The sequence below is a fragment of the Hoplias malabaricus genome, chromosome 17 (assembly GCF_029633855.1).
Source record: "Hoplias malabaricus isolate fHopMal1 chromosome 17, fHopMal1.hap1, whole genome shotgun sequence".
Classification (NCBI taxonomy): Eukaryota; Metazoa; Chordata; class Actinopteri; order Characiformes; family Erythrinidae; genus Hoplias; species Hoplias malabaricus.
Window position 1 is genome coordinate 13,231,318 of NC_089816.1, and position 23,407 is coordinate 13,254,724.

At 39.5% G+C, this 23,407-nt stretch overlaps 1 protein-coding gene across 4 annotated transcripts in view; it reads right to left on the minus strand.

Moving 5' to 3' along the window:
* magi2b (membrane associated guanylate kinase, WW and PDZ domain containing 2b) overlaps nucleotides 1-23,407 on the minus strand; it is a 146,538-nt gene that overhangs the window by 45,765 nt on the left and 77,366 nt on the right. For 3 of the 4 annotated variants that reach the window (XM_066648659.1, XM_066648658.1, XM_066648661.1), the window contains exons 5-9: nucleotides 23,177-23,396; nucleotides 20,959-21,038; nucleotides 11,614-11,671; nucleotides 11,367-11,488; nucleotides 6,858-7,040 (exon numbers count right to left, since the gene is read on the minus strand). In XM_066648659.1, coding sequence (XP_066504756.1) covers nucleotides 6,858-7,040; nucleotides 11,367-11,488; nucleotides 11,614-11,671; nucleotides 20,959-21,038; nucleotides 23,177-23,396 — 663 coding nt within the window. The remainder of the gene's footprint in view (nucleotides 1-6,857; nucleotides 7,041-11,366; nucleotides 11,489-11,613; nucleotides 11,672-20,958; nucleotides 21,039-23,176; nucleotides 23,397-23,407) is intronic. The other variant, XM_066648660.1, reaches the window with a different exon arrangement.

Genomic DNA, 23,407 nt, shown 5'->3' on the forward strand with positions numbered 1-23,407 from the left:
ATTCAATATCAATATATATCGCAATATAAAATGTTTCAATAACAATGACATGATATTTTAAACAATTATTTGTATATCTCCATATACACTATTTAATGCATCTGTCACTGATAGACCTTCATTACAGGGCACTGTCTTTTAGTTAAGATAATTTAAAAATATGAATATTGACAAAGCCAATAGAGATGTCATGTTTCTTGTTGTTCTTGGCAGTTTTTTCTGGGGCTTATGTTGTTTATATTGATATCGGGATTATATCTTATCGACTGAAATGTAGAAATATATTGTGATAAAAACGTTGGCTGTATCGTCCAACCCTACCCTAGAGGGGAATATCTTTTCAGTTTGTAAACAATGGTTTCATTCTTACTCTTATTTACAGGAGGCAGTGTGTTTTTTTATACATGTCAAGCCTTTTGGAACACACTAGATGGCTGAGAGGATGTTCATCTGTGGAGTAGAACTGAGGTCTAAACATTTTTCCATGGAAATAAACAGTGTTTTAATGAAAAACCTTCATATTGCCTGGTGAATAGAACTGTTCCAAAGGTGATGTATTCTGTTCTGTGTATATTTCCCCTCTGAATACTAGTATATTTCCATTATACGGATCATCATTTTGATGATGCTACATGCATAATTTCATTCCTCTACATTTAAGGCTACATTAGGTTACCAGCCTCAATGTTCTGATTTTTTTTGCTCATATCAATTTTGCTCACTTGATGAAGAGGTTAAATTAGGTCAGATACAATGTTTTAGCAGCACTTACTGGCACTTTAGGTTTCAACACTTTATTTGCTGGAACAATGCATAACTGTGCAAGTACAGTGGTCAAAACAAATGAATTCTCTCTAAAGTTTATATGGCCAAGACTTTAATGTATGAATCTAATCTAAAAGTTGCTTGGATGTGATCTATCCAGATTTATCAGATCTGTACAGCTCTGAAAATAAAAGGTTTGTGAAACATTAAGGTAAAAACAGCATTTGTGGCACATAAAACTGGTAGAGAGACTCAAGAAGAGAAAGAAGCAGAAGAACTTAAAAAATGTAAAGGTGGATTACTAACACGAGAGAGAAAACATTTCCAAAAACCCCACACAAACTAACAAGCATTAGCAAGGATGCTAATAAAAGGGCTTTGGCAGCTGTAACTGGAGCGGTTGTGTAATAGTGTTGAAGAAGTGTACGGTTACATTATTAGACTTTGTCAGTTAAAGCTGGAGAATGCAATTTGTAGAAAGCAGCAAGTATGAAAATACACCACAGAAAAAACTCTACTTTCAGCCCTCCTTTCAAAGCCACTCCACCAAAACACATATACACACACTGCCTGACTACAGCTACAGGAGTCCAGAGAGAGAGAGAGAGTTGGACAGAGCACTGCAATATATCAGCTTCTACTTGTTTCCAATTTCTCTATGTTTAGCATTGCAATCTTTTGATGGGGTCGGGGTAACTCTCTTAATACCTTTCAGCTTAAGTACAGAACTGTGTAAAAGTCTCTGCATCTGCACTAAATTAAATGATTGGATGGGTTTTTTACAGTCCTGCAGCTACAACAGGTCATTTTTTCTTTTTTATTTTCAGGGGATGTAAAGAGTATGTCAAAAAATATAACCAACTCAAGCTTTAAATGTGCAGGAGTATTAGCTTGATTACAGAATGCCTGTAGTAACATTAAGAACATCGTAACTCAGAGGAAGTCATAAAATTTGAAGGGGGAGATGTACTTAGGACAACATTTACTAGATTTGAAATGGTTTTGATTTTGAAAAAGACATTCATTTCTGTTCATAGAGAAAGTGGCTCAGATTTGCAGGGGTGTTCTGGTTTGGACAGTCCAGCTCTCCACATGGTTCCGTTCCAATCTTTGGGTAAAACTCTTAACACTACATTCACTACATTACTCATCTGTTACATGAGTAAAAATGTAAGTTACACCACTGGTTTAAGGAAGTCATAGATGGAAATACAGTTTAATCTGAGTTCTGGAGAAGTCTGCAGTAAAGTAACTGTGTCCAAAGTCACTGTGAAAAACAGCACATGGTATCAATCCTATAACCAACGACACAAGACCTCAGAGGGTCTTAGAACTCAGCAGACGACACCCCCACAATTCCTCCTGCCCACCATCCACATCACAGACATACACAGACACAGTGGGTTCAATTTAGGGGCATCAAGGGGTGTGTGTATAAAGGACGAGTCAGCCATCTGGACCATAATGAGAGACCTCAGTGTTACAGACAACCTGAGGGTGATCTATATGCTGTATACTGAGAGAGAGAGAGAGAGAGAGAGAGAGAGAGAGAGAGAGAGAGAGGGAGAGAGAGAGAACCAAGATATCCAAGCCATTTTCCCTCCCCATCAAAAGAGGATAAATTAAACACATTTAAATCTGAACCTTGGTCACGCAGCGTTATGCTGAAGTAAATGCATAGCCAGTGTGTATAATTATGCATGAGGCCTCAGGAAGCAATGTCTCCACTGGAGCCTATAGACACGGCCCACTTACCGAGCAGCTTTTGAGAGCTCAGGGTGAAATCAAAGCTGAATTAAAACACTTCTACACTGACTAGATAAAAGAAAAAAAAAATAACAAAGCATTTCTGCTTCTCCAGCACTGGGTACATAAGCTCTTCAGACAGTAAAAGCTAAAGTAGCGTGGAATCAACCCGTGACGCCTCATAAAAGCACCTCTCTGTCAGAGAACAGTCTCCCACAACAAATGCAACCTTGCACATGGCGTGTACAAGCAAGAAGTGTTACCACACCGTTGCAACAGGAATGACATCTCCATTTGTGTTGTGTATGTGCATGAATTTGCGTGTCTCTCTCTCTTAGGGTTTACCATTACAGTGCCTGGTTTACAGTGAGAACAAGTGCCCAAGGAGAGTGTGAAACCACTGCCTCCGTAAACATCTTCAAACTTTCATGAGGCCAGAGCTCCATGGGCAGCAGATTTGATCAAATGTCTTTTCATTCAGCTGACAGGCCCACTTCAGTCCTCTGCGAGCTCTGTATGAAGACTCTCCACCAAAACTCTTCTGGAATCAGTTCAAAGTAAGTAAACTTCAGTCTGAGTCTTCACAATCAGACTTTGGTCTGATTAGACCCTTCACCTCACAGGGGACTGACTTCAATCCCTGACTCTCATGACTCCATACACTAACACCTATATCCTCCCATTTGTTAGGACTTCCTTAGTGCTATGAAAAAGCTAATGCTTACTTCCTTGGGACATGTTAAGCCAGCTGCCTTTCTTTATGAACCACAGCTATTGCAACAGACAGCTCAGTTGCTTGGAGGAGAACATTAACCCCTCTCTTGGACTGTCAGCCTCAGTTGGCTGAGGCAACACCTGGAATGACACTTGTTACCTTCCGATTATAGGTTTGTTATATGCTACTGTGCACAATTCAGCAACTACCAGAAAATAAATGCAATCTGGCTTAGTGAGGCCTGTCACAGTTACTACATAATCACGAGATCACAAGTATTACTGACAGGAGTTTCCAGAGCAGTTACTTTTAACAACCATTTTTACATGGAACAGTGAAAAGAGCCAGAATTTGGTGCTTTCAAACAGTTATGCTGAAGCATGTGCACATAAATAAATGAAAGCAAAGTGCACAACACCCTCTGAGGGCAGTAGTGAGTAATGTTTGTGTATTTAAGTAAGAGCCGTGTAACGTATAGTTAGTACTGTTCCCTGTCCTGTTTTGGTTTATTTTATGTTTTTTTTCCTTTTGTCATGTGACCTAACTGGTCATGTGATCAGCCTGCCATTTGTGTTACGTCTTGACTGGAATCCAGCACTGTGTCTGAAATGGCTCCCTATTCACTATTCTCAATATTACTCATTATACAGTGCACTATTTGGTGAACTAAATTCAGGAGAGTAGTGAAAAATTTCGAACACTAACTCATGCATGCCGACTGGTTTCCAGTCAGAGTTGGACTCCGTCAGGGCTGCCCGTTGTCACCGGTTCTGTTCACAATTTTTATGGACAGAATTTCTCGGCGTAGCCAAGTCGCGGAGGGTGTCCGGTTTGGTGGTCTCAGGATTCCATGTCTGCTTTTTGCAGATGATGTGGTCTTGTTGGCTTCATCGAGCCGGGACCTCCAGTTTGCAGCCGAGTGTGAAGCGGTAGGGATGAGGATCAGCACCTCCAAGTCCGAGTCCATGGTACTCAGCCGGAAAAGGGTGGAGTGCTCTCTCCAGGTTGGAAGTGAGATCCTGCCTCAAGTGGACGCCTCAAGTTGTTCACGAGTGAGGGAAAGATGGAGCGTGAGATTGACAGGCGGATCGGTGCAGCGTCAGCAGTAATGCGGGCTCTGTACAGGTCCGTTGTGGTGAAGAGAGAGCTGAGCAAAAAAGCAAAGCTCTCGATTTACCGTTCAATCTACGTCCAAACCCTCACCTATGGTCACGAGCTTTGGGTAGTGACCGAAAGAACGAGATCGCGGGTACAAGCGGCTGAAATTAGTTTTCTCCGCAGGATGTCTGGACTCTCCCTTAGAGATAGGGTTAGGAGCTTGGACATCCAGGAGAGACTCGGAGTGGAGCCGCTGCTCCTCCACGTCGAGAGGAGCCAGTTGAGGTGGTTTGGGCATCTGGTTCGGATACCTCCTGGACGCCTTCCTGGAGAGGTGTTCCGGGCATGTCCAACGGGGAGGAGGCCCCGGGGCAGACCAAGAACACGCTGGAGAGACTACATGTCTTGACTGGCCTGGGAACGCCTCGGTATACCCCCGGAGGAGCTAGAGTCGGTGGCTGGGGAGAGGGAGGTCTGGGTTTCTTTGCTCCGACTGCTTCCCCCGCGACCCGGACCGGATAAGCGGTGGATAATGGATGGATGGATGGATGGAACTCATGCATGTTTTTACCAAACAATGCAGTGCATTATGGGTATCTGCTATCCACTAGTATCAGCTTGTGTACATGGGTTGTACACTAACTTTTGCGCTGCATTGTGGGATTGTTTGAGTGCACTGAAAATTTTTGAACACTTATACAAAAAGGCAGACCCAAAAGTAGTGCACTATATAGTGAATAGGGCTCAGTTTAGGTGTTTGTTTTATAGTCTGTGTTTCTGAATGTCTGCCATTCGAAGTTGTCTTGTGTTCTAGTCTGGTTTGTCTCTTGTAAAGAGTTGTTATTTAATAGTCTTGCCTTTGCCTTTCATGTTTTAGGTATCTACTGTGTCTAGAGTTTTGTGCTTGTACTTTCCTTAGTTACTGTGCTCCATTGTCTATAGTCTTCAGTTAACCTTAGGTTTCCCTTGTGTTTAATAGTGTATCTGTTATCTTGTTTAGCTTAGTCCTGTAGTAAAGTTTACTTAAGTCTGTTAACCTTGAGTTCTCTGTCTTTTTCATATTTAGTGCTGTCGTCTGTCTGAATTAAGGTAATCTTGCATGTTTCATCTGTGGCTTGTCTCCTTGTGTGCATGGTTTGTATTTTGAGTTTCCTTATTTCTAAGTGAGGTATAATTTATCCTGTGTGTTCAAGTATATAGTCATGTATAGCCCTTATTATTGTCTTGGTTTGTCTCTGCGTTTAGTTTAGTAATCCCTATGCTTAGTGATTTTGTGTCTTTGCTTAGTTTATATTCTTTTGTGGTTCTTTCCTGGCCTTTGTATTTGTATTAATGAATAATACTGCATCTCTGCAAGTACTTCCATCTCCTTTGTTCCTCGCACCACACCCCCAGTGTGACAAGCAAGAATTTCTTATATGCTTTATATATTACTAGCAATTAAATAAATATGCTTGTTAGCTATTTTAGCCACTTACTTTTTTAATGTCAACCAAATAAAAATTATAAGGGTTAATCATTCATTCATTCATTATCTGTAAGCGCTTATCCAGTTCAGGGTTGCGGTAGGTCCAGAGCCTACCTGGAATCATTGGGCGCAAGGTGGGAATACACCTTGGAGGGGGCGCCAGTCCTTCACAGGGCAACACAGACACATTCACTCACACCTACAGTCACTTCTGAGTCGCCAATCCACCTACCAACATGTGTTTTTGGACCGTGGGAGGAAACCGGAGCACCTGGGGAGAACACACCAACTCCTCACAGACAGTCACCCAGAGCGGTAATCGAACCCACAACCTCCAGGTCCATAGAGCTGTGTGACTGACACTACCTGCTGCACCACCGTGCCGTCCCTTATAAGGGTTAATATAAAAATAAATAAATTGATAATTGATTATTTCAAGAGTGAAAATTAGAAGCATGTAGCTTGTAGCATGGAGTAGGTTATCTGTTTTAAAAACAGTTTTAAGTTTATTGAAATATTTTTACCACCCAGTAGCATGGGATAAATTAAATACTCTGATGACATAAATAAAAAACTTCCTTTTCTATATACACCACAGAACGTTAAAACAATTTCTACCCTGGCTGTCTACTAAATCACTTTGACCTCATGCACGCACTGAAGGCTGGAATCAGAGAGGGGTGCAGCACTGGTAAACAAACAAAAGAAAGATGGAGAGAAGGCTTCTAACAAAAAAAATGCTGGATGAAGCCAGAGGGAAACCCAGAGTGAAAATCTTTGTTGCTGTTGGGTGTTTTCTTACATGTGAATTAGACATGATGTAGGGGGGTGGTGTTTGAAGGTGGCTTATTAAACATTCCTTTGTTTAAGGGGAGTGGCTTTGGAAGGAGGGCTGAATGTAGAATATATAGAACTATAGTACAGGATAGTATAAAATTATAGTCTAGTAGAGTGAAGATTGTTTATAGCGGAACAATAAGCCTTAAAATTAATACTATAATAATATGACTAGTGGGTATTAATGAGGTTAAAGGTCAAGATGGGCCACAACTATTTGTGACTCACCAGTGGCCATCTTTCCATCCTGAGCGGCCGGTCCTTCGGGAATGACGCTCTTGACCTGCAGGAACTCGTCAGGTTCGTCTCCTCCAATGATGGTGAAGCCAAAACCCATACTGCTCTTCTGTAGTGCAGTGGAAAGAAATGTCCCCTTCAGTTGAGTGGCGTCCCGGGTAAACGGAGGCTTTTCTGTGAGATCCAAGCGCACACACACACACACACACACATACACACACACACACACACACACACACACAAACACACAAACACATGTGCACATACACTCATATGAATCTCCGATGCATCAGTTCAATGTATTGGATCGGTACTGTCACGAATACTAACACTATAAAGACTCACACACACACACACCTGTCGAATTTTACAGGCAACAAACACATACATAAAAAAGCAAACAAACGCATATAAGTGCCATCTTTCCCACCGAGCCTGGAACATAGAGACTGTGATAATGCATAAGTCCAAAGCCGGCTCAATTTTCTCCATTGTACAGAGGCATTAGAAATCAGGCTGACCAATCAGAGCTCTCGTTTCATGGCTGCAGTCCAAGAAAATGTGCATCAGAACAGCTCCCCTTGCTCATGGCAGAGCACAAGGGCTTGAACAACACACAACACGCTGCCTATAAAATGAAAGGAAATACACTATATGGCCAAATAAATATTGTGGATACATGCTCATCTTTCTCACCTCTGCTGAAATGAAAAGATACTAATGTGGAGTTTGTCCCCTTTGCTGCAGAAACAGACTCTACTCTTCTGGAAAGGCTTTAGATTAGATGTCAGAATATTTCTGTTTGTTGCACTACCCATGAGACTGTTAACAATGTTAGGTACTGTTGTTGAAATATTAGTTCTGAATCACAAACACCACTCCACCTCATCCCAAATACATTCAAAGAAGCTCCACCACTCCAGGGAACACAGTTTCACTGCTGCAAAGACCAATACTGGGAGGGTTTATATTTCTTAATCCAATGCTTGGTATTGGTCATGAGGACACGAAGCTCAAGTGCAGCCAAGTGTCCCATTTCATTTCATGCTGTTCTACAGAGATACAAAGCTGAACACGTTCACTTTACCACATTAACCTCTACAGTATTCATTCATTCATCTTTGGTAACCACTTTATCCTGATCAGGGTCATTGTGGGTCCAGGGCCTACCCTGGAATCATTGGGTGCAAGGAAGGAACACAAATTGGACAGGGCACCATCCATCACAGGGCAGCACACACTCAACCAGTCACTCTCACAGCTGTGGGCAATTTTGCATGTGTTTTTGTATTGTGGAAGAAAACAGGATCACCTAGAGGAAAGCCATGCAGACACAGGGAGGACACGCCAAACTCCTCACTGACTGTGACCAGAGGTGAGGCTCAAACCTAGGACACAGAGAACTTAGAGATGTGTGGCATCAACACCACCTGTTGCACCACAGCGTCATCCAGATTTAATAGTTTATAAAGTTTGAACTAAATATTATAAAAGCAAAACTTTATACCTGTGACTAATTATGAGGAGAGAGAAATTTGGGATGGTGTCCCTGTAATGAAATCTCTTTTGTTAAAGATACATATTCTATTTAGGTTCTGGTAAAATGCTTTTTCTAGATGGAGAAATTAGTTATCAAAACTACACATCCATGGGGTAATACATTTCCAGTGACGTAATGTATTAGGAATTATTGATTTCCTTTCAAACATATAAATAATAAATAAATAAATAAATATATAAATAAATTAAAAGCTGGTTGGGTTCAACTGTGGTAAATCGGGTCGTCAAAGGATGTCAGTACTCTGTAGCATTTTTATAAGTAATTTATAGAAGAATAGAGCTTAGAAATAGAACTAGAAATAAAAAGTGAAAGGAAGACAGCAGCGACCTCACCCTGACTGGAACTGGGCAAACCTCCAAATTGTGCCACGGGGAAAGGAGAAAGCTATAAGAAGACGCTACCAGGAGGTCAATCCCAACTCTAAAGGAGATCCAGACATATAATGGCACTAGGTTACCCTTACTCTGCCCCACAAAGTGCACAATGTGTGGTGTTACTAATCTCTGATATGGCAAAGGGAGCCAAGGCTCAAGAACATAAAGCATGCTGTATATACTCTACAGTATGAAAACAGTTTAATAGAGTTTAACACTATTGAAGAGTAATAAATCACCCTTTTCTTATTTCATTTCCTGTCTAAACAACCTCACATTACAGTGTATTCAAAACAACAAGTATTCATAAACACATACATATTCAACAACTGTACATAAAAACACATTTTCAGCATTTTGTGTCTCACATTTTACATTTATAACACCTTAGGTTCTTTTTAAGATCTGCAGGGAGCTCTTCCCCACTCAAAGTTCAGTCTTAGAAGTTGGTGGCATTTGCTGCTTCTCACAAACCAAGTAAACACATCCATTGAGGTTGTACTCTGTGGTGACCAGTACATTGTTCTGAAAACACCATTAGCTTTGCTTGATTGGCAAGTGCTTTTTTTGTCTATTTTCTTTTCTCAGTCATGGCTTCTTGATAATTATATATCCTTTCAGACCCATAGTGTTAGATGATAGATGTTAGACTAATGCAAGCTTTAAGCACTCTTCATCTGATGGGTAAAGTTTTTCTGGGTTGCCACATCTTGCATGGTTATTAGGAGTCCCATATTCCTTGTATAGTGTTCTGGAAACTTTTTTTTTTATTTGTTTTCCATTGACATTGGGTTTTGTGCATATCCCTATATGTAATTTCCTCATGCTGGCAATAGCAGATCTGACTGGAAATCAAATAAATGAAGTGTGGTCTCTTCATTACTGTGCAGTTCTACATCTCTGATGTGGTAATGTTGTAGGAAATGAACAACCCCTGATGACATTTCTCATTTTGAGAGAAATTATATCTCTCACTAAACTGTAGCCAATTTTTAGATCAAAATGTAAATGCACATCTGGAAAAGATGCAACAGCCTACATCCTAGAACATGTCTTCTCAGGATGAAGCCTCAGGTACACACGTTGAGCTGAAGAGAATAACCGGTTTCTTGGCTAGAAGTCAGAGTCTTTGAGGAACTTTAAGCATCACATTGAACTCCAACACAAACAAGTGACTCTGGAATACAAAGGGAAACGTCCTCGAGTGGCCTAGACAGAGCACAACCTACATCCAATAACACTGCTGAGAAGTAAACAGCGTGAATTCATTCATTTTGTGATTTTAATTAACTTCTTTTGTCACAACATTGTGTTGCATCCTCATGTGGGATTTGAGTTGTTGGTGTAATGAGGGAAATAAATCTCCATTATATGAATGTGGAGCTTTCGAAAAGAAAAGGAACCCAGCTAACTGTGAAAAAGGCTGCAAACCGAGGGCAACCGTTTGTAAATGAAAATACAAAGAGGGCCATACATCTGCAGAAGAGACATATACAGGGCTAGAAATGTGCAGAAACAGAATGACCCTGAGCTATTTGCAGGTCAACAGTAGTAAATCCGGAGTCATTTTTGTGGACATTCCACGCCTGATAAGAAAGACTGAATCATTCACTTTACTGCAAATCATCCCTCAGTTTTATTGCCTTCTTTTATCTCACATCCCAGGGGTTAAATGGATTCCACATTGTTATATGATACTCATATGATATCCATTTGTAGAATTTTATTTTTCTGTCTTGGAACCATAAAATCTGAAATATTCTAGTTCTGATAAGCTGATGCATGCTTTTTGGATTATAGGTGGACTACTGTAATGCTGATGGTTGGCCTTCCAACAATGGGCAAGCAACTGAAAGTCCTGTAACGTATTATCGAACCAAATACCTGTACCTCCACATGCCCTTCACACTTCATGTGGAATGAACCGGTAGAAATGGTCGAAAAAGACATCGGAAAAGATTTTGTTCTGTTTATTTCCAATCAAATTTAGGAGCGGTTCTCCTCCTTGTGAAAAGATAAGAAGGGCTATGAAGATAAGAGTTTTTGATCCAACAGTGACAACACGTTTAAACCAGAAGTAAATGTTATTTATGTGACACCTGTACAGCGCTGTATAACAGAGAACAATTCTATTTCATTCTATAATTTATTTTAAATCAGTGTTTTGAATCTTAAAGTGTTCATATCATTTTAATTAAGTATCACCTTTTATCCCTCAGTTTTGGAAACACTGCTAACTCATTGTCATTTCTTCACTGTAGTTAGACATTTTGATCACCTGCACTAGTGCAGTATGCTGTTAAGATAGAGCTTTTTAAATGGGCTGTGACACGATAAACTTTCAGAACACTGCGCTGGACAGTGCTTGTGAAAGACCTAAGGATAAATAAATGAGCAGAAAACTATCAAAAGCAACAGTAGAGAGGAACACTACAGTTGCCATCAGGGACCACTGAAAGTGAACCTATGAGTTTATGCATTAAAACCGAGACCTTGTATTATTATTATTATTATTATTATTATTATTATTATAAATAATAAACTATTGTTGTTCCAGTGGCGTACCTCTGTAGATGGTGGGCAGCGGCAGAGCCGAAAGGCCTTGGCTTTGCATTTGCTGCTGCTGCTGGACTCTCCTCTTGGCCTCCAGTACAGGGTTCTCGAACTGTGTCCTTCTGTTAATGTGGCTGCAGGGAGGAAAGGCAGAGCTCTCATTCAAACACTCATTCTCTCCATCTCTCTGCCCATACTCACACTCTCAGTTCATACAAGATTATACGCTTGAAGGAGAATGTGGAGTGACAAGACTTACTCAACATAGTAACTGCCATATATAGGGTCATCTATTTTCTCCCAGCCATACGGTAACTCTGGAAACACAAAAGAAAGAAGATTCAAATGACATAATACATCTTCATTACAACAGTGCTGCGCTGTTAAAACAGGGTTCTGCGTTCTTGGTTCTTTCGACCCACGTTAAAGGCCCAGAAGCATAAAGCTGAACTGAGCTGTTGTTCCTGTGTAAACACTGAATCACAGCTGCACACAAAGTTTGATTGTCCCACACAGATCCAACATTGGATAGAAAGCATAGTATTAATGTTTTTGAATCATTCTCCGTATTCTGTGTATTTTCTGAAACCTCACATCAAATAATAAGAGGCTGCTGAATTACCATGACAACCAAATAAGCATAACGTGCAGTGAGATGGAATCAGGATCCAAACAGAGGCTTCACAAGATGCGTTTTCATCGTTTATGGTCTTTTTTATTCAAAACCATATTCATAAACAGAACCACCGTAGTAAAATCACAGTGACTGGACTACGATGCAAATATACAGTTAAAGTCTCCTTTATGTTATCAGTTAACCCTCAGAATTAATTATTTAGAATTAATTTCCTAGAACATGTCTCCTAACACCTTAAAAGTGGCTTAGATATAACTCTACACTTACGCCATCATTCAGTACCCGCGGATCTAGGAATATGCAATTAGTCTTTGCCTTTATCTCTACCCAAGCCTCCACCAGTCCCCAGCAGTTAGAAAGTGCTGTTCCACAGGTTAATGTGATTGGTTGCTTACACTTATGATGTCAGGCACCCTGGCTTTGATGAAGAAATATTCAGCCATGGCACTCACAGCTCTTTTAGCAAAACCACCACAGTGAGATGTTAATAATGTAAAAAAGCTTATGTTCACCTGGACACACACTATCTGGTTATGAAATGTTTTATTCGGAGGTCATTCATTTTGAGGTGTTATAGATGTCTTTAATTTAACACAACTTTTATTAATGAAAAACACAAAATGTAAACAAAAATATTGCAACCTCGTGTGCATTTGTGCAAAAAATCTCACATTATCTCAAGAAATGATGCTACTGAGCTGTAAACAGAGGTAAACAACAAAAACGTCTGCTCTGTTTCATGTAAATCCCAACAAATCAACACAGAATATTTTTAATTCAAAATGTTATATAGATGCCTTCAAAAATATCAGACAGACCCAATCAAAGGTCTGTTGTCATAATTTTAATAAAACAAACAAAATAACATGCTTCAAGAAGGTCTCCCTGTGTGTTATATGTATAACTTCAGCAAATTTAAAACATGTAGGAAGTCTCAGTGTTGTTGTCCTTTTTTTTAGGTGTGCAAGGCTTTGATGAAATTTAGACGCAGTACTTTAAAAAAAACAAACAAAAAAAACCCCATAAAAAATGTCTTCAAGAACTACTTCTCCTCCTCCCACTCTCAGTGTTTTAAACACATTGGACGTCATGCAAAGGGTTCAGTGTTAAAAACAAATATCTTTGCTTTTACACCCAAAAAACAACGAGAGCAAGGGTGAGAGCAATATAGCTTTAGATTTGAGATGTTTTTAGACTGACATTTTAAGCCAAACACACTTTAAACACTATTCACAGGCAAATTCAAACCACACACGGCTGTAGTCACTTGGAACACAGTGAATTTATAATACATTCTTAGCTACTGGCAGTGCACAGGCTTTCAAACTGCACTTTTAAATCCTTCAAAACAACAACCCAACCCCAACACTGTGGCCATTCAACAGCTGAAAGCTCTGTGTGCACTCTGGCCTGGTCACTGCTGTCCTTATCTCATACTGGAACAGTAAACAGTAGCTTGTGAAGCTGTGAAAGCCCAGGATATGTAGAGTGAGAGGTCTAAAGCCTGAAGAGTCGGAAATTGAAAAGCTTTGACAGGGCTTAGCAATGAGGGTGGAGGAGTCTTCACACTTCAGCTGAAGGGTAATAGAAATCAATTCTTCCCTTAACACACATACACACACACACATACAGTGATTTGACCCTCTCTATAGTTCCTCAAAGCCAGGTTCTTTCAGGCTTTATATTAACAGAAGACGTGTTACTGCTCGAGCATTCGTCTGGCTGTAAAAGTTCAGCTGTGTATCTGCAAAAGTGAGAGAAATGAGTCACTCCAGAAACTCACTGCTGTCCACTCCTTCACCCAGATCACACAGAGTTTAATCAGCTTCACTGTTACTGAAGAGTCTGATTAAAGCTCTAAATGTAATCTCTAGTTTTACTTAACTGTTAACAAAACATCAGAGGAATCTGAGATTTCTCTATATGTCAGAGAACACCTTTCATTCCTTTAATTTCCAGTCAAAATGTAAAAGACAACACATACATTTTCCAAGATATTCTTCTGAGAAGACAATCTGCTAGACTATTGAGGGGTGATATCAGAAGAAAATAAATTAAACAAAACAGTAAAACCATCATTGCAAGACCTGGCGGCGCACCACACGGTCTTCTGTGAGACACAGGCAAATATCAAGCTTGACTCTTGCTCCAGAACTGAAAAGAAAATCCACAGTTGTTTCTGCCCATCCTTCCACTGTGACAATACAAGTGAACACTATGGGTCTGAAAGAATGTGGAGCTGTCCAGATGTTAAAAAAGTAGAAAGAAAAAATTAAGCATGGAAATCAAACAAAGAAACTGCTGTAATTTCAGAACAAGGAACCGGCCTCCCCAGAGCCCAGACCTGGATGTGTCTGAGATGGTTTGAGAAGCTCATGAGAAACAGAAAATGTAACCAAGTTCTAAGATTTAACCTTGGAGGTGTGAACATTTTCTTTTCTTTTTTTTATTTTTTAACTGAAAGCAAGTCTTGTGAGAAGAATGAATGCTGAAGGGTAGGAGTAATAAAAGCAAAGGGTAATATATACATATAAATGAAAAATAAATACATAAATAAATATACATTTTTGCCCTTTTTTCACCTTGTTTAGTGCTTGGGACCCCCACAGGACCATTACAGAGCAGGTGTGCCTTGGCTCATTCTCAGTGCTGCAGTGACACTTATATGGAGGTGCCTCACACACACACACACACGTAATAGGTACATAACGGTTTCTGGTTAATTCATTATTTACGCATTAGCCCGATGATGAGATGTGATGAGCTGGTTTTACACATTTGTAGTTGTCGAAGGCCCTCTAAATGTGATATCAAAAAGCAGTGTAGTCTTAGGCCCTTTGGAAGCATATTGGAGGTCATTTTTGGACTGTGTCTAAATTTTGAAGAACATAGTTCACAAAAAGCAAAACTGAAAAGCTCTTTCATGGCTGGCAGGCTCAGGACTGCTCCTTTAAAGCAGACCTTCAGCGCTTAATTTGAAAATGGACTGAGGACCACCGATCTCTTCATATATCTTACACACTTGGATTACCACAAATTGGAATTAAAAGTCTATTAAGGGGGGAGATGTGAAATAGAAGACCTTAAATACCCATCTCGGGTGAACCTCCTTAAATCAATGGTCCTTCATCGCTAGTTACCATGGCAACTACAGAAAAAGTCTCTTTTTCTGGCTTTTTCATTCAGAGTGTCTTATGTATATTTGAGAGCAAGCGCAAGTGTAAATATGTGTGTGTGTGTGTGTGTGATAATGTATGTGAGAGAGAAAACGTCACAGTATTCGGTATGTGACCTTTATGTCGTAGTATTCTTATGTGTCAGTAAACATGAATAGAAAAATTCTCTGTGTAGCATGTTTCTTGAATATGGCACAAAGAGCTTCTGTATAAAACCAGAATCAGCTATAACTTGGAAAACACAAATTTAAAAACATCTTCTTTGTAGTTTGAGTAGTTTGTAGTGGCATCTTGCCTTGGACAGCTAGAATAGCAGGTCATGTGTCCAGCAAAATGAGATTAGTATGTACAGATCATTCCTCGCAGGGGAGCTGTGGTGATGTGTGATGAGAGGGGATTGTGCTGAGGTCAGGCAGTTGAAGGGAGTGGGAGGGGGCCCTCACAAAGCTGATATTAGAACCTTACTGGAAAAACTCCTTGGTAATTTTAGTAATGTGAAGGTACATAGTGTATGCAGAAAAGAAAGTGCTTTTAAACCAGTAGATTACACAGGGCTGCTCTGACTAATAAGTGTACTGGAGAATGTACTCCAGCAAAAAATAGATCCCAGTTCCGAGCGGGAGTGGGTGAGGAGGAGGGGTATTAGTAGTCATGTCACACAGAAGCACTTAACAGGCCGCTAGAAAGAGATATTGATTTTCCTGGTGCTGTTAAATTGCATCCCAACTCAACAGAGGGTTTTAAACACGGTAGATTTGGGTAGCGAACACAATGATACATAATAAACACAGGAGGAGTTACGAGTGTTGGGCCTTTTACGAGGAAGTGTGTAGAAGTGTCTGCAGACAATGATTCTCACACAAAAACAATATCTACTTGTCACTCCCATTTGTTTGGTGTTTTGTTGGATAATTTACCTTGGGCCTGTAGATCCAACACAGTGCCTGCGTGAAGTGCGGCTTCCTCATCTGCTCTGCACAAACTGCTGCTATATTAATGCAGTCTTGATGGGAATCTCATGCATGGTAAATGCATTGTTTTAATCGGCACAGGGAAAATTGCTAAAAATGACTGAAAATTGCACAGTGTTAATAGAAACTGGACCTAAAATGTACAGTCAGCATGAGAGAACATGCTGATCGGTAGGGAAGATCATTATGTAATATTAATTTACTGTATTACATATATTTACAATTCTTCAGGCTGTTAACTACTCATCTGTGCAGGAATAATAGGGGCAAAAAAAGATGATCCCTTCCTTCCACTTTCACACAAATAAATTGGCTTTCGTATCCTGAGAGTGCATTTATATCTATGGTTCTATATGTACTTATATATACTTGGTCCGGACCAAACAAACAGGGCAGATTTCGAAAGACAATCAAGCTCCACTTCTGATTTATATCTGAAAAAAATTCCACAGATATTTATATTTTTCCACTTTAAATACACAACTAAAAACTGTCAAAATCCAGTTATTGAACAAAAGATGATAAAAGCAAATAGACCAAACACAAGACAATGTACAAGAAAACACTGGACTGAGGAGTGAATATAATGTTATAGTGTGGTTCTTAGGAAGGAACAAATGGCATGTAAAACACCAAATACAAAGGAAATACATTTTGAATCATGTCTTCCACCAGTTAAACATAGTGAAGGATCAATGCATACATTTACACAACATCTGAAGTTGTTCTTCATTTAAGGCATCAGATTTAGTGATGAGTACCAATGCAGTTTAATAAGGAAACGACATTTCAATCATATTTGATTTTTTTCACACCACTTATCAATTATTAATCAATCAATTGCCCTCCCCCATGGCCCCAAACTGTCTTTTTAGCTCAAAGAAATTGATCAAAATAACTCAAAGCTGGCAAACTAAACTAACCAGGTTTCTGCTTTTCTTTACTTAATGCAGTCTGTACAGGATTAACTTTTACAGTGCCCTCTGTGGAGTTCAGAAATGTTTATTTCAAATGAGAAAGAGCAATTGTAGAAAATATCATTTGCATATAAATGACTGCCCTATTTTATCTATTGAAATAAAATTTGAAAATGTTGTCTAATAATCCATTAATTGAATAGTCAGTCTCATATTATATCTACTTTCAATACATCATGTATTACCCTTTGCTTGTTTGGGAAGAAAATAACTGTACAGCAAGATAATGACCCCAAACACACTGCTGAGAAGTTTAAGACATACATATTATACACTTGCCGATGTTCACAGAAAAACAGACCAGCCAAACCAAAGCCCAGACCTCGCCATGAATCATGGCGCCTGGGTTTACTTGGGTTGTGAGAAACATAAATTGCAACCAACTTGTAAGACTGAACTTTTGGAGAAGTGGAAAAATATCCCTGGAGATTTCTTTGAAACACTGAAAGCATGTCTCCTGAATAGAACAGAAGATGTAATGAAGGCAAAGTGTGAACACGCTAAATGAAGAAAGACCTCATAAGTTTAGTTGTTGAGGCTTCTGTTTAAATATCTGTTAAATGTATGTTTCCTGACAGTGACCATTTTGACTGGAAATGTTAGATATGAAAGGGTGGTCTCTGCCCAATGCACAGTATAATATCTTTGGTGATATTGTAAAGCAAGTGAAAAACTGTGCACTACAATAGTTTTCCTATGACACAAAGCTGAGTAACAAATGTAAATGGTAACAAATGTCCTCTCATGCCTTGATGCTTATATATATGTATGGAGAGAGAGAGAGAGAGAGAGAGAGAGAGAGAGAGAGAGAGAGAGAAAGAGAGTTTAGTATATATTATATGTTGCATAATATATCAACTAATGAGGTCATGTGTGTACAGAGGATTTTATAACAGCTTCAAATGTAAGTTTGCATCACTTTAAAACTGAAACGATGCATTTTAAAGTCAGGAGTCATAAAGAGATGATGAAATTTTTGCAGCAAAAACTGTCAAGTCATTTGAGAACAAAAGGAGGTCCACAGAGTGGAGACAATGCTTTTGTGTTTGCTTTGTATGGACCTCTTTAGTCCTTTTTGTTTTCCTTCTTCAAATTAACTGCACCATATCATTTGCAAGTGGATTGGACTGACCTCCCCTGGGACATTTGCTTTGCTTGTTTGGTGCATCACAGAGTCAGAATGGCGTTCTTGTTTATTCTAATGAATCCCACTAGTGGAACAATAGCATCAGGGTTGGTTTAAATTGAATCAAAGTTTTGCTGTGTGATCAAGGAAAAATACACTGTCAGAAACTGGAAAAAAAATCATCTCAGCAAATCTACTGTTCTCTGAGGTCACAAACAAAGACGTTTTGTCAAGACTGCATTTCAGTGGTTGGTACAGTGTAGTAGGCAGCACTCTACAACAAAACAATATTTAGTTCCTTTGCAGAAACACCATGTGATACCAATGAGATTTCTTGGGCAAGACTCCAAGAGCTACATAATCCTACCCCTATAACATGATTAAAATTGAAAGTCGCTTTGGATAAGAGCTTCTAAAAATGTCATGATGTGAATGGAGTTATTACTGTGACTTTGTGTTTGAATTGGTTAACATTGATCTACCATTTGCAGCCATTCCTGAGTTTAATGCATTTAAAAGTTTTTTATTGTTTCTAAAGCCAGGCCTATTTATCTGGTGACACATAACACTGCAACACTCAATAGTGTGGTACATGCCAAAGTCTTCTATGTATCTGTACAAAAACATTTAGTCTGACTGACTTTTTGTAGTCTAGGGTGCTGAGTGCTCCCAATGAACGTCATACACAATCCCTATGGAGAGAAATGTCTATGGACAACTTCCAGTAACAGTAAAAACAACATGCAGAGTCCTATTCTACCAAGTGCTTCTGACACTTAGCTATGCCACAGTGCATAGTGAAAATAAAGGCTTGTTGATATTAGGAGTTTGTGAATGATAATAAACATCCAACATTGGTGAGCTTTATACCCCTCAAACCAACACCTAGAACTGAGTATGGTGAAAGTTTGTGTCCAAAATGGATGCACTTAAAATACCTGACTAAGTAGCTAAAGAATGTCCAAATGATTGACAAAAACACCCCTTGTAATTAGTGAAGACTTTAGTCAACCTTTTGGACATACAGTGTAAAGAGTCTGCATATGCTCCCTACGCTTTTCCTTCCATTTAGCCTACGCATGTTCACCTGTGTGGGGGCAGTGGCACTGCTTATCTGGAGTAGGTTTGGGCAGCTAATCAGGCATCGCCTCCCCCGCCACACTGCCATCAAACAACAGCGATCCTGAACAGTGGTTTGCTTGAAGCAAATCAGGCTTAAAAACAGACAAGTGTATGACTGGCTTAAAGGAATACATCTGAGATTTGTGAAAGAAGACAATAGCTGGTATCTAAAGGGCATCACTGCAATAAATAAATAAATAAATAAATAAATAAAAACTGTGTGCACAAAGTGACAGAGGGACATTGGCACAGAGGTGGCAAGATAAAAATCACACAAGCCTGCATCTTTCCCGGATGCTTCAAAAGAATTGTCAACAGATGAAAAGCAAACCTAACTCACTTTTTCTTTTTGATGTACTGTAACACACCATCTGTTATTTCAGTTATTATGTGCGGCGAGTGCATGTCCACATCGAGGAGACATCAGGAGACACCAGAGTGATGCTTCGTTATCTGTAAAGCTCTTCTTAACTGGGTTGATGATTAGCAGTCATAAACACTCTACAGCATACACAGGAGAGGCTTCAAAGTAATTACAGCTAATTTTCACTTAAGTCGAGACGCTGTGAAATGACAGGATGACAGACTTTGTTGTTTGGAGGTTCAGACTTTGGGAACACTGTGAATATCTCAGCTGTTATTTGGGGTAACACAACTTTTCCCAAATCTGGGGGAAAAGCCTCCTGTCCAGTGAAGCTCTAACTACTGAGCTATGATCGTGTGTTATGTAAGAGCTCCACAACAAACTCTCCCAGGGCACCCACATCACTTTCCTTACAGTTCTCTCAACATAGTAAACCTACTCCAGCTGTCCCATAGGGAAAGTCAGGTTATGACACAACAGCAGCACAAATAGAAACTGTGACAAACACAAGCACAAGTACACACACACACACACACACACGCACGCACGCACACACACACAAACAAACACACACACACTGTCATGTCTGGGCCTGTCTTAATATAGAAAATCAAAAATTCTGTTGTCATATAGTAACATCCTTAAAAATCCTTAAAACCTTAAAACCTGCTACACCAATTTAATCAATATATTATTGATATTTATTTAAAATCAATTTCAAACCAGTCAGATAAGACACCAAAGATAGTTCTAGCTACAAGTTTACTGCAATTACCTATTAAACCTGTTCACATAAAACAAAATATTACAGGTATACATATACATACAGAATAAATACAAATAAACACAAATACAGGAACAAACACAATAAGAATGTTATGGTACCCTTCCTCCATTCACAGAATCTGATCATTAGCAATCACTGAAGAAACAGAAATACGTTTAGCTGTCATTTAGTGATCAGCTCACTCAAGGTTGATGTGTCCACTAGGTATAAACAGAGCCTAAGCTTCACCAAAACTCAACTGCATGCTATGCTAAGGATTAAAAACATCTAATGTTTGTGGACACTTGCTCATCCAACATTTCTTCTAAACTAAAAGGCACATCTCTGAAATCATAATAACTGGCAGAAAATCCACACGTTTAAGATTAATATATTTTTCTAGTGAGTAGATGCACTAGAGATGACCAAGTGCACTAGCACACTTTAAAACTGGAGTACACTTACCATCATCTTCGCATTCCTCTGGTGGTTTGGCTTTCTTCGCTAATCGTGGATCAAGCCATGATGTTGTTTTGGTGTTGTGACTATGAAAACATAGAAAGAAAACAGTGTTAATGCATTTACTACTAAGGAAATGTTCATTTACACTCCAATGTAAAATACGGGCCAAGCCCAAAGTCAAAAAACATTACGTTATTATGAGCAAAAAATAGCAAAAAACAAGACATGAAGAGTCTATAAAACAGTTTAAAACATTATTTCAGAAACAAAAGGGATGTTTTTAGAAAATTCTGGTCTTCTTTGATAAGTTACATGACCAACTTGTTATTGGACAAACTTGCCCTTGATCCAATATGGCTGCTTTCAAAATGGTGGCCATGTTCCGGATTTAGCCATACTTATACATACATTATAGCGTATGTATATGTATGGCTATACCCGGAAAATGGCTACCATTTTTAAATACATACACACACCATTTTGTTGCTGTCCAATCTCCATTTTTATCACTTTTCAGTTTACTACATCATTTAAACACAACTGTCCTTCACACCTTGGAAATCCTTCTTGAAGAATGCACCAATAGGAATGTTCCACATTTAGTTAGTAAATTCTTTAACACAGGAATTTAAGGATTTTTTCCACCTCCTGGAATCTTGGCATTTTGGAGATACATGTATTTCATTGGACAGTGATGATATATTCCCTGAAGGTTTTAAATCTGGACTTTGACCAGAACAAGAGTGTGGTGGATTTCTCTCAAATAATTATGGTCATTTAGGAAAACAATTTTCAATAGTCTCCTATACTCCAAAGCAATTCTGCAACTGTCCTCGGTACTCTAAAGCTTTCCTCAATAGTCACCTGCACTCAAAAGCTTTTTTACAATATTCTATTCAATATTTGCTGTAGTACCATTATGAGTTAGTAGATTTTTCCCATTTTTTTATTGCACTGCATTTACTACTCACACATCCTACTGATTTATCAGATTATAAACTGGACCCTTTTTGACACAGACTAAACACAGGCTAAATGGAAGTTCTTCTACCTTCTCCTTCTGCACAGCTGGCTGCATATGATTCCATCAGCCAGCTGCTTATAAAGAGCTATTAAGGATTTCTAGTTAGATAAAGTGTTGCCGTAGCACTTTTAAACACATGATGAGTAAGATTCACGACTCCATATCCCACAAGTCCTCGCTACGGTGGGCGGCACAGTTCCAGCTAGCAGGATGGCAATCAATAATTTTAATGAGCCCCATGCCTCCCGTTACACAGAGAAAGAGGAGAAAGGAGGAGAATAATTCTCCCTCATTCTGTCCTTCTGCTGCTGTTTCTCTCACTTGCTCTCTCGCTTTGTCTCCCCCTTCTCCCACCATCTTTTGCTCCTTTCACTCATTATGTCTCTGTTTTAATAAATGTCTCACTCTCTGTATCTCTCATCTCTCATCTTTGTCCCTGTATCTCTATTCTCTCACTTACCATAGGTCTCCATCTCTCTGTCTCTCTCCCTAGTCTATCTCTGTACATCTTTTCATATCTCTCTCTCCTTCTCTCAATTTCTCTCCTGTCACTTCTCTCTCTACATTTCCATATATCTTTACATGTATATCTCTGTAGACCTTCCTTCCTCCCTGTCTCTCTTTCACTCACTATGTCTTTATTCTTCTCTATCTCTCTTTATGTACTTCCTTCCCTCCCTCTCTTTGTACTGTGCATTCTCCTCCATTTCTCTCCTGTCTCTCCCCCATATTTTTCGTCTCTCTGCCCATATCTGTGTCCTCTTTGTCCCTTTATCCATATCCCCTCCTCTCTCCCTCCTTGTGTTTTATACTTTTATTTTTATCTATATCTCTCCCTCTCTCTTTCTCTTTCTCGCTCAGTAATGCTGATGTATATTATATCATGTCTGGTTGAGAAATGTGCAGCAGTTTAAGGTAAATTCACTCTGCGGCACTACACAGCCACAGCTCAGCTCAGTATACTGTGTCGATTCACACTTAAACCATAGAGAGGCTGAGTAAAAAAGATCAGCAGTTTAATTTACCAAGGCAAACTTATAGGATTTTTTTTGTCAGTTTTTACTCATGTTCTCATAAATAATTCATGTAAACATGTCACCATTGAAAAGAGAATGCCCTCATTTAGCTGCACAAAAAAGTGTCTCCACATGCTTTGTCTCTGTTGCTGAAGCCTGCTTTGAAGTGAACTTCACTCACTCTATGAAGTAGACTTCTCCTTTCTCAGTATAGGCCATCTCCCAGTTATCGGGGAGTGGCCCCAGCTCATCGTTGCCCTGCGAGTCTGGGGGAGATTTGGGCGCTTCCCCCTCCTCTTCTGGGGCATCTGTGGCCATGAGTGTGGGGGTCTCGGGTGGGCATGACTGTGGGGGCACATCACCCGAGGCATCAGTGCTTTTGTCTTCATGCTCGCTTGATTCTGAGGAAGAG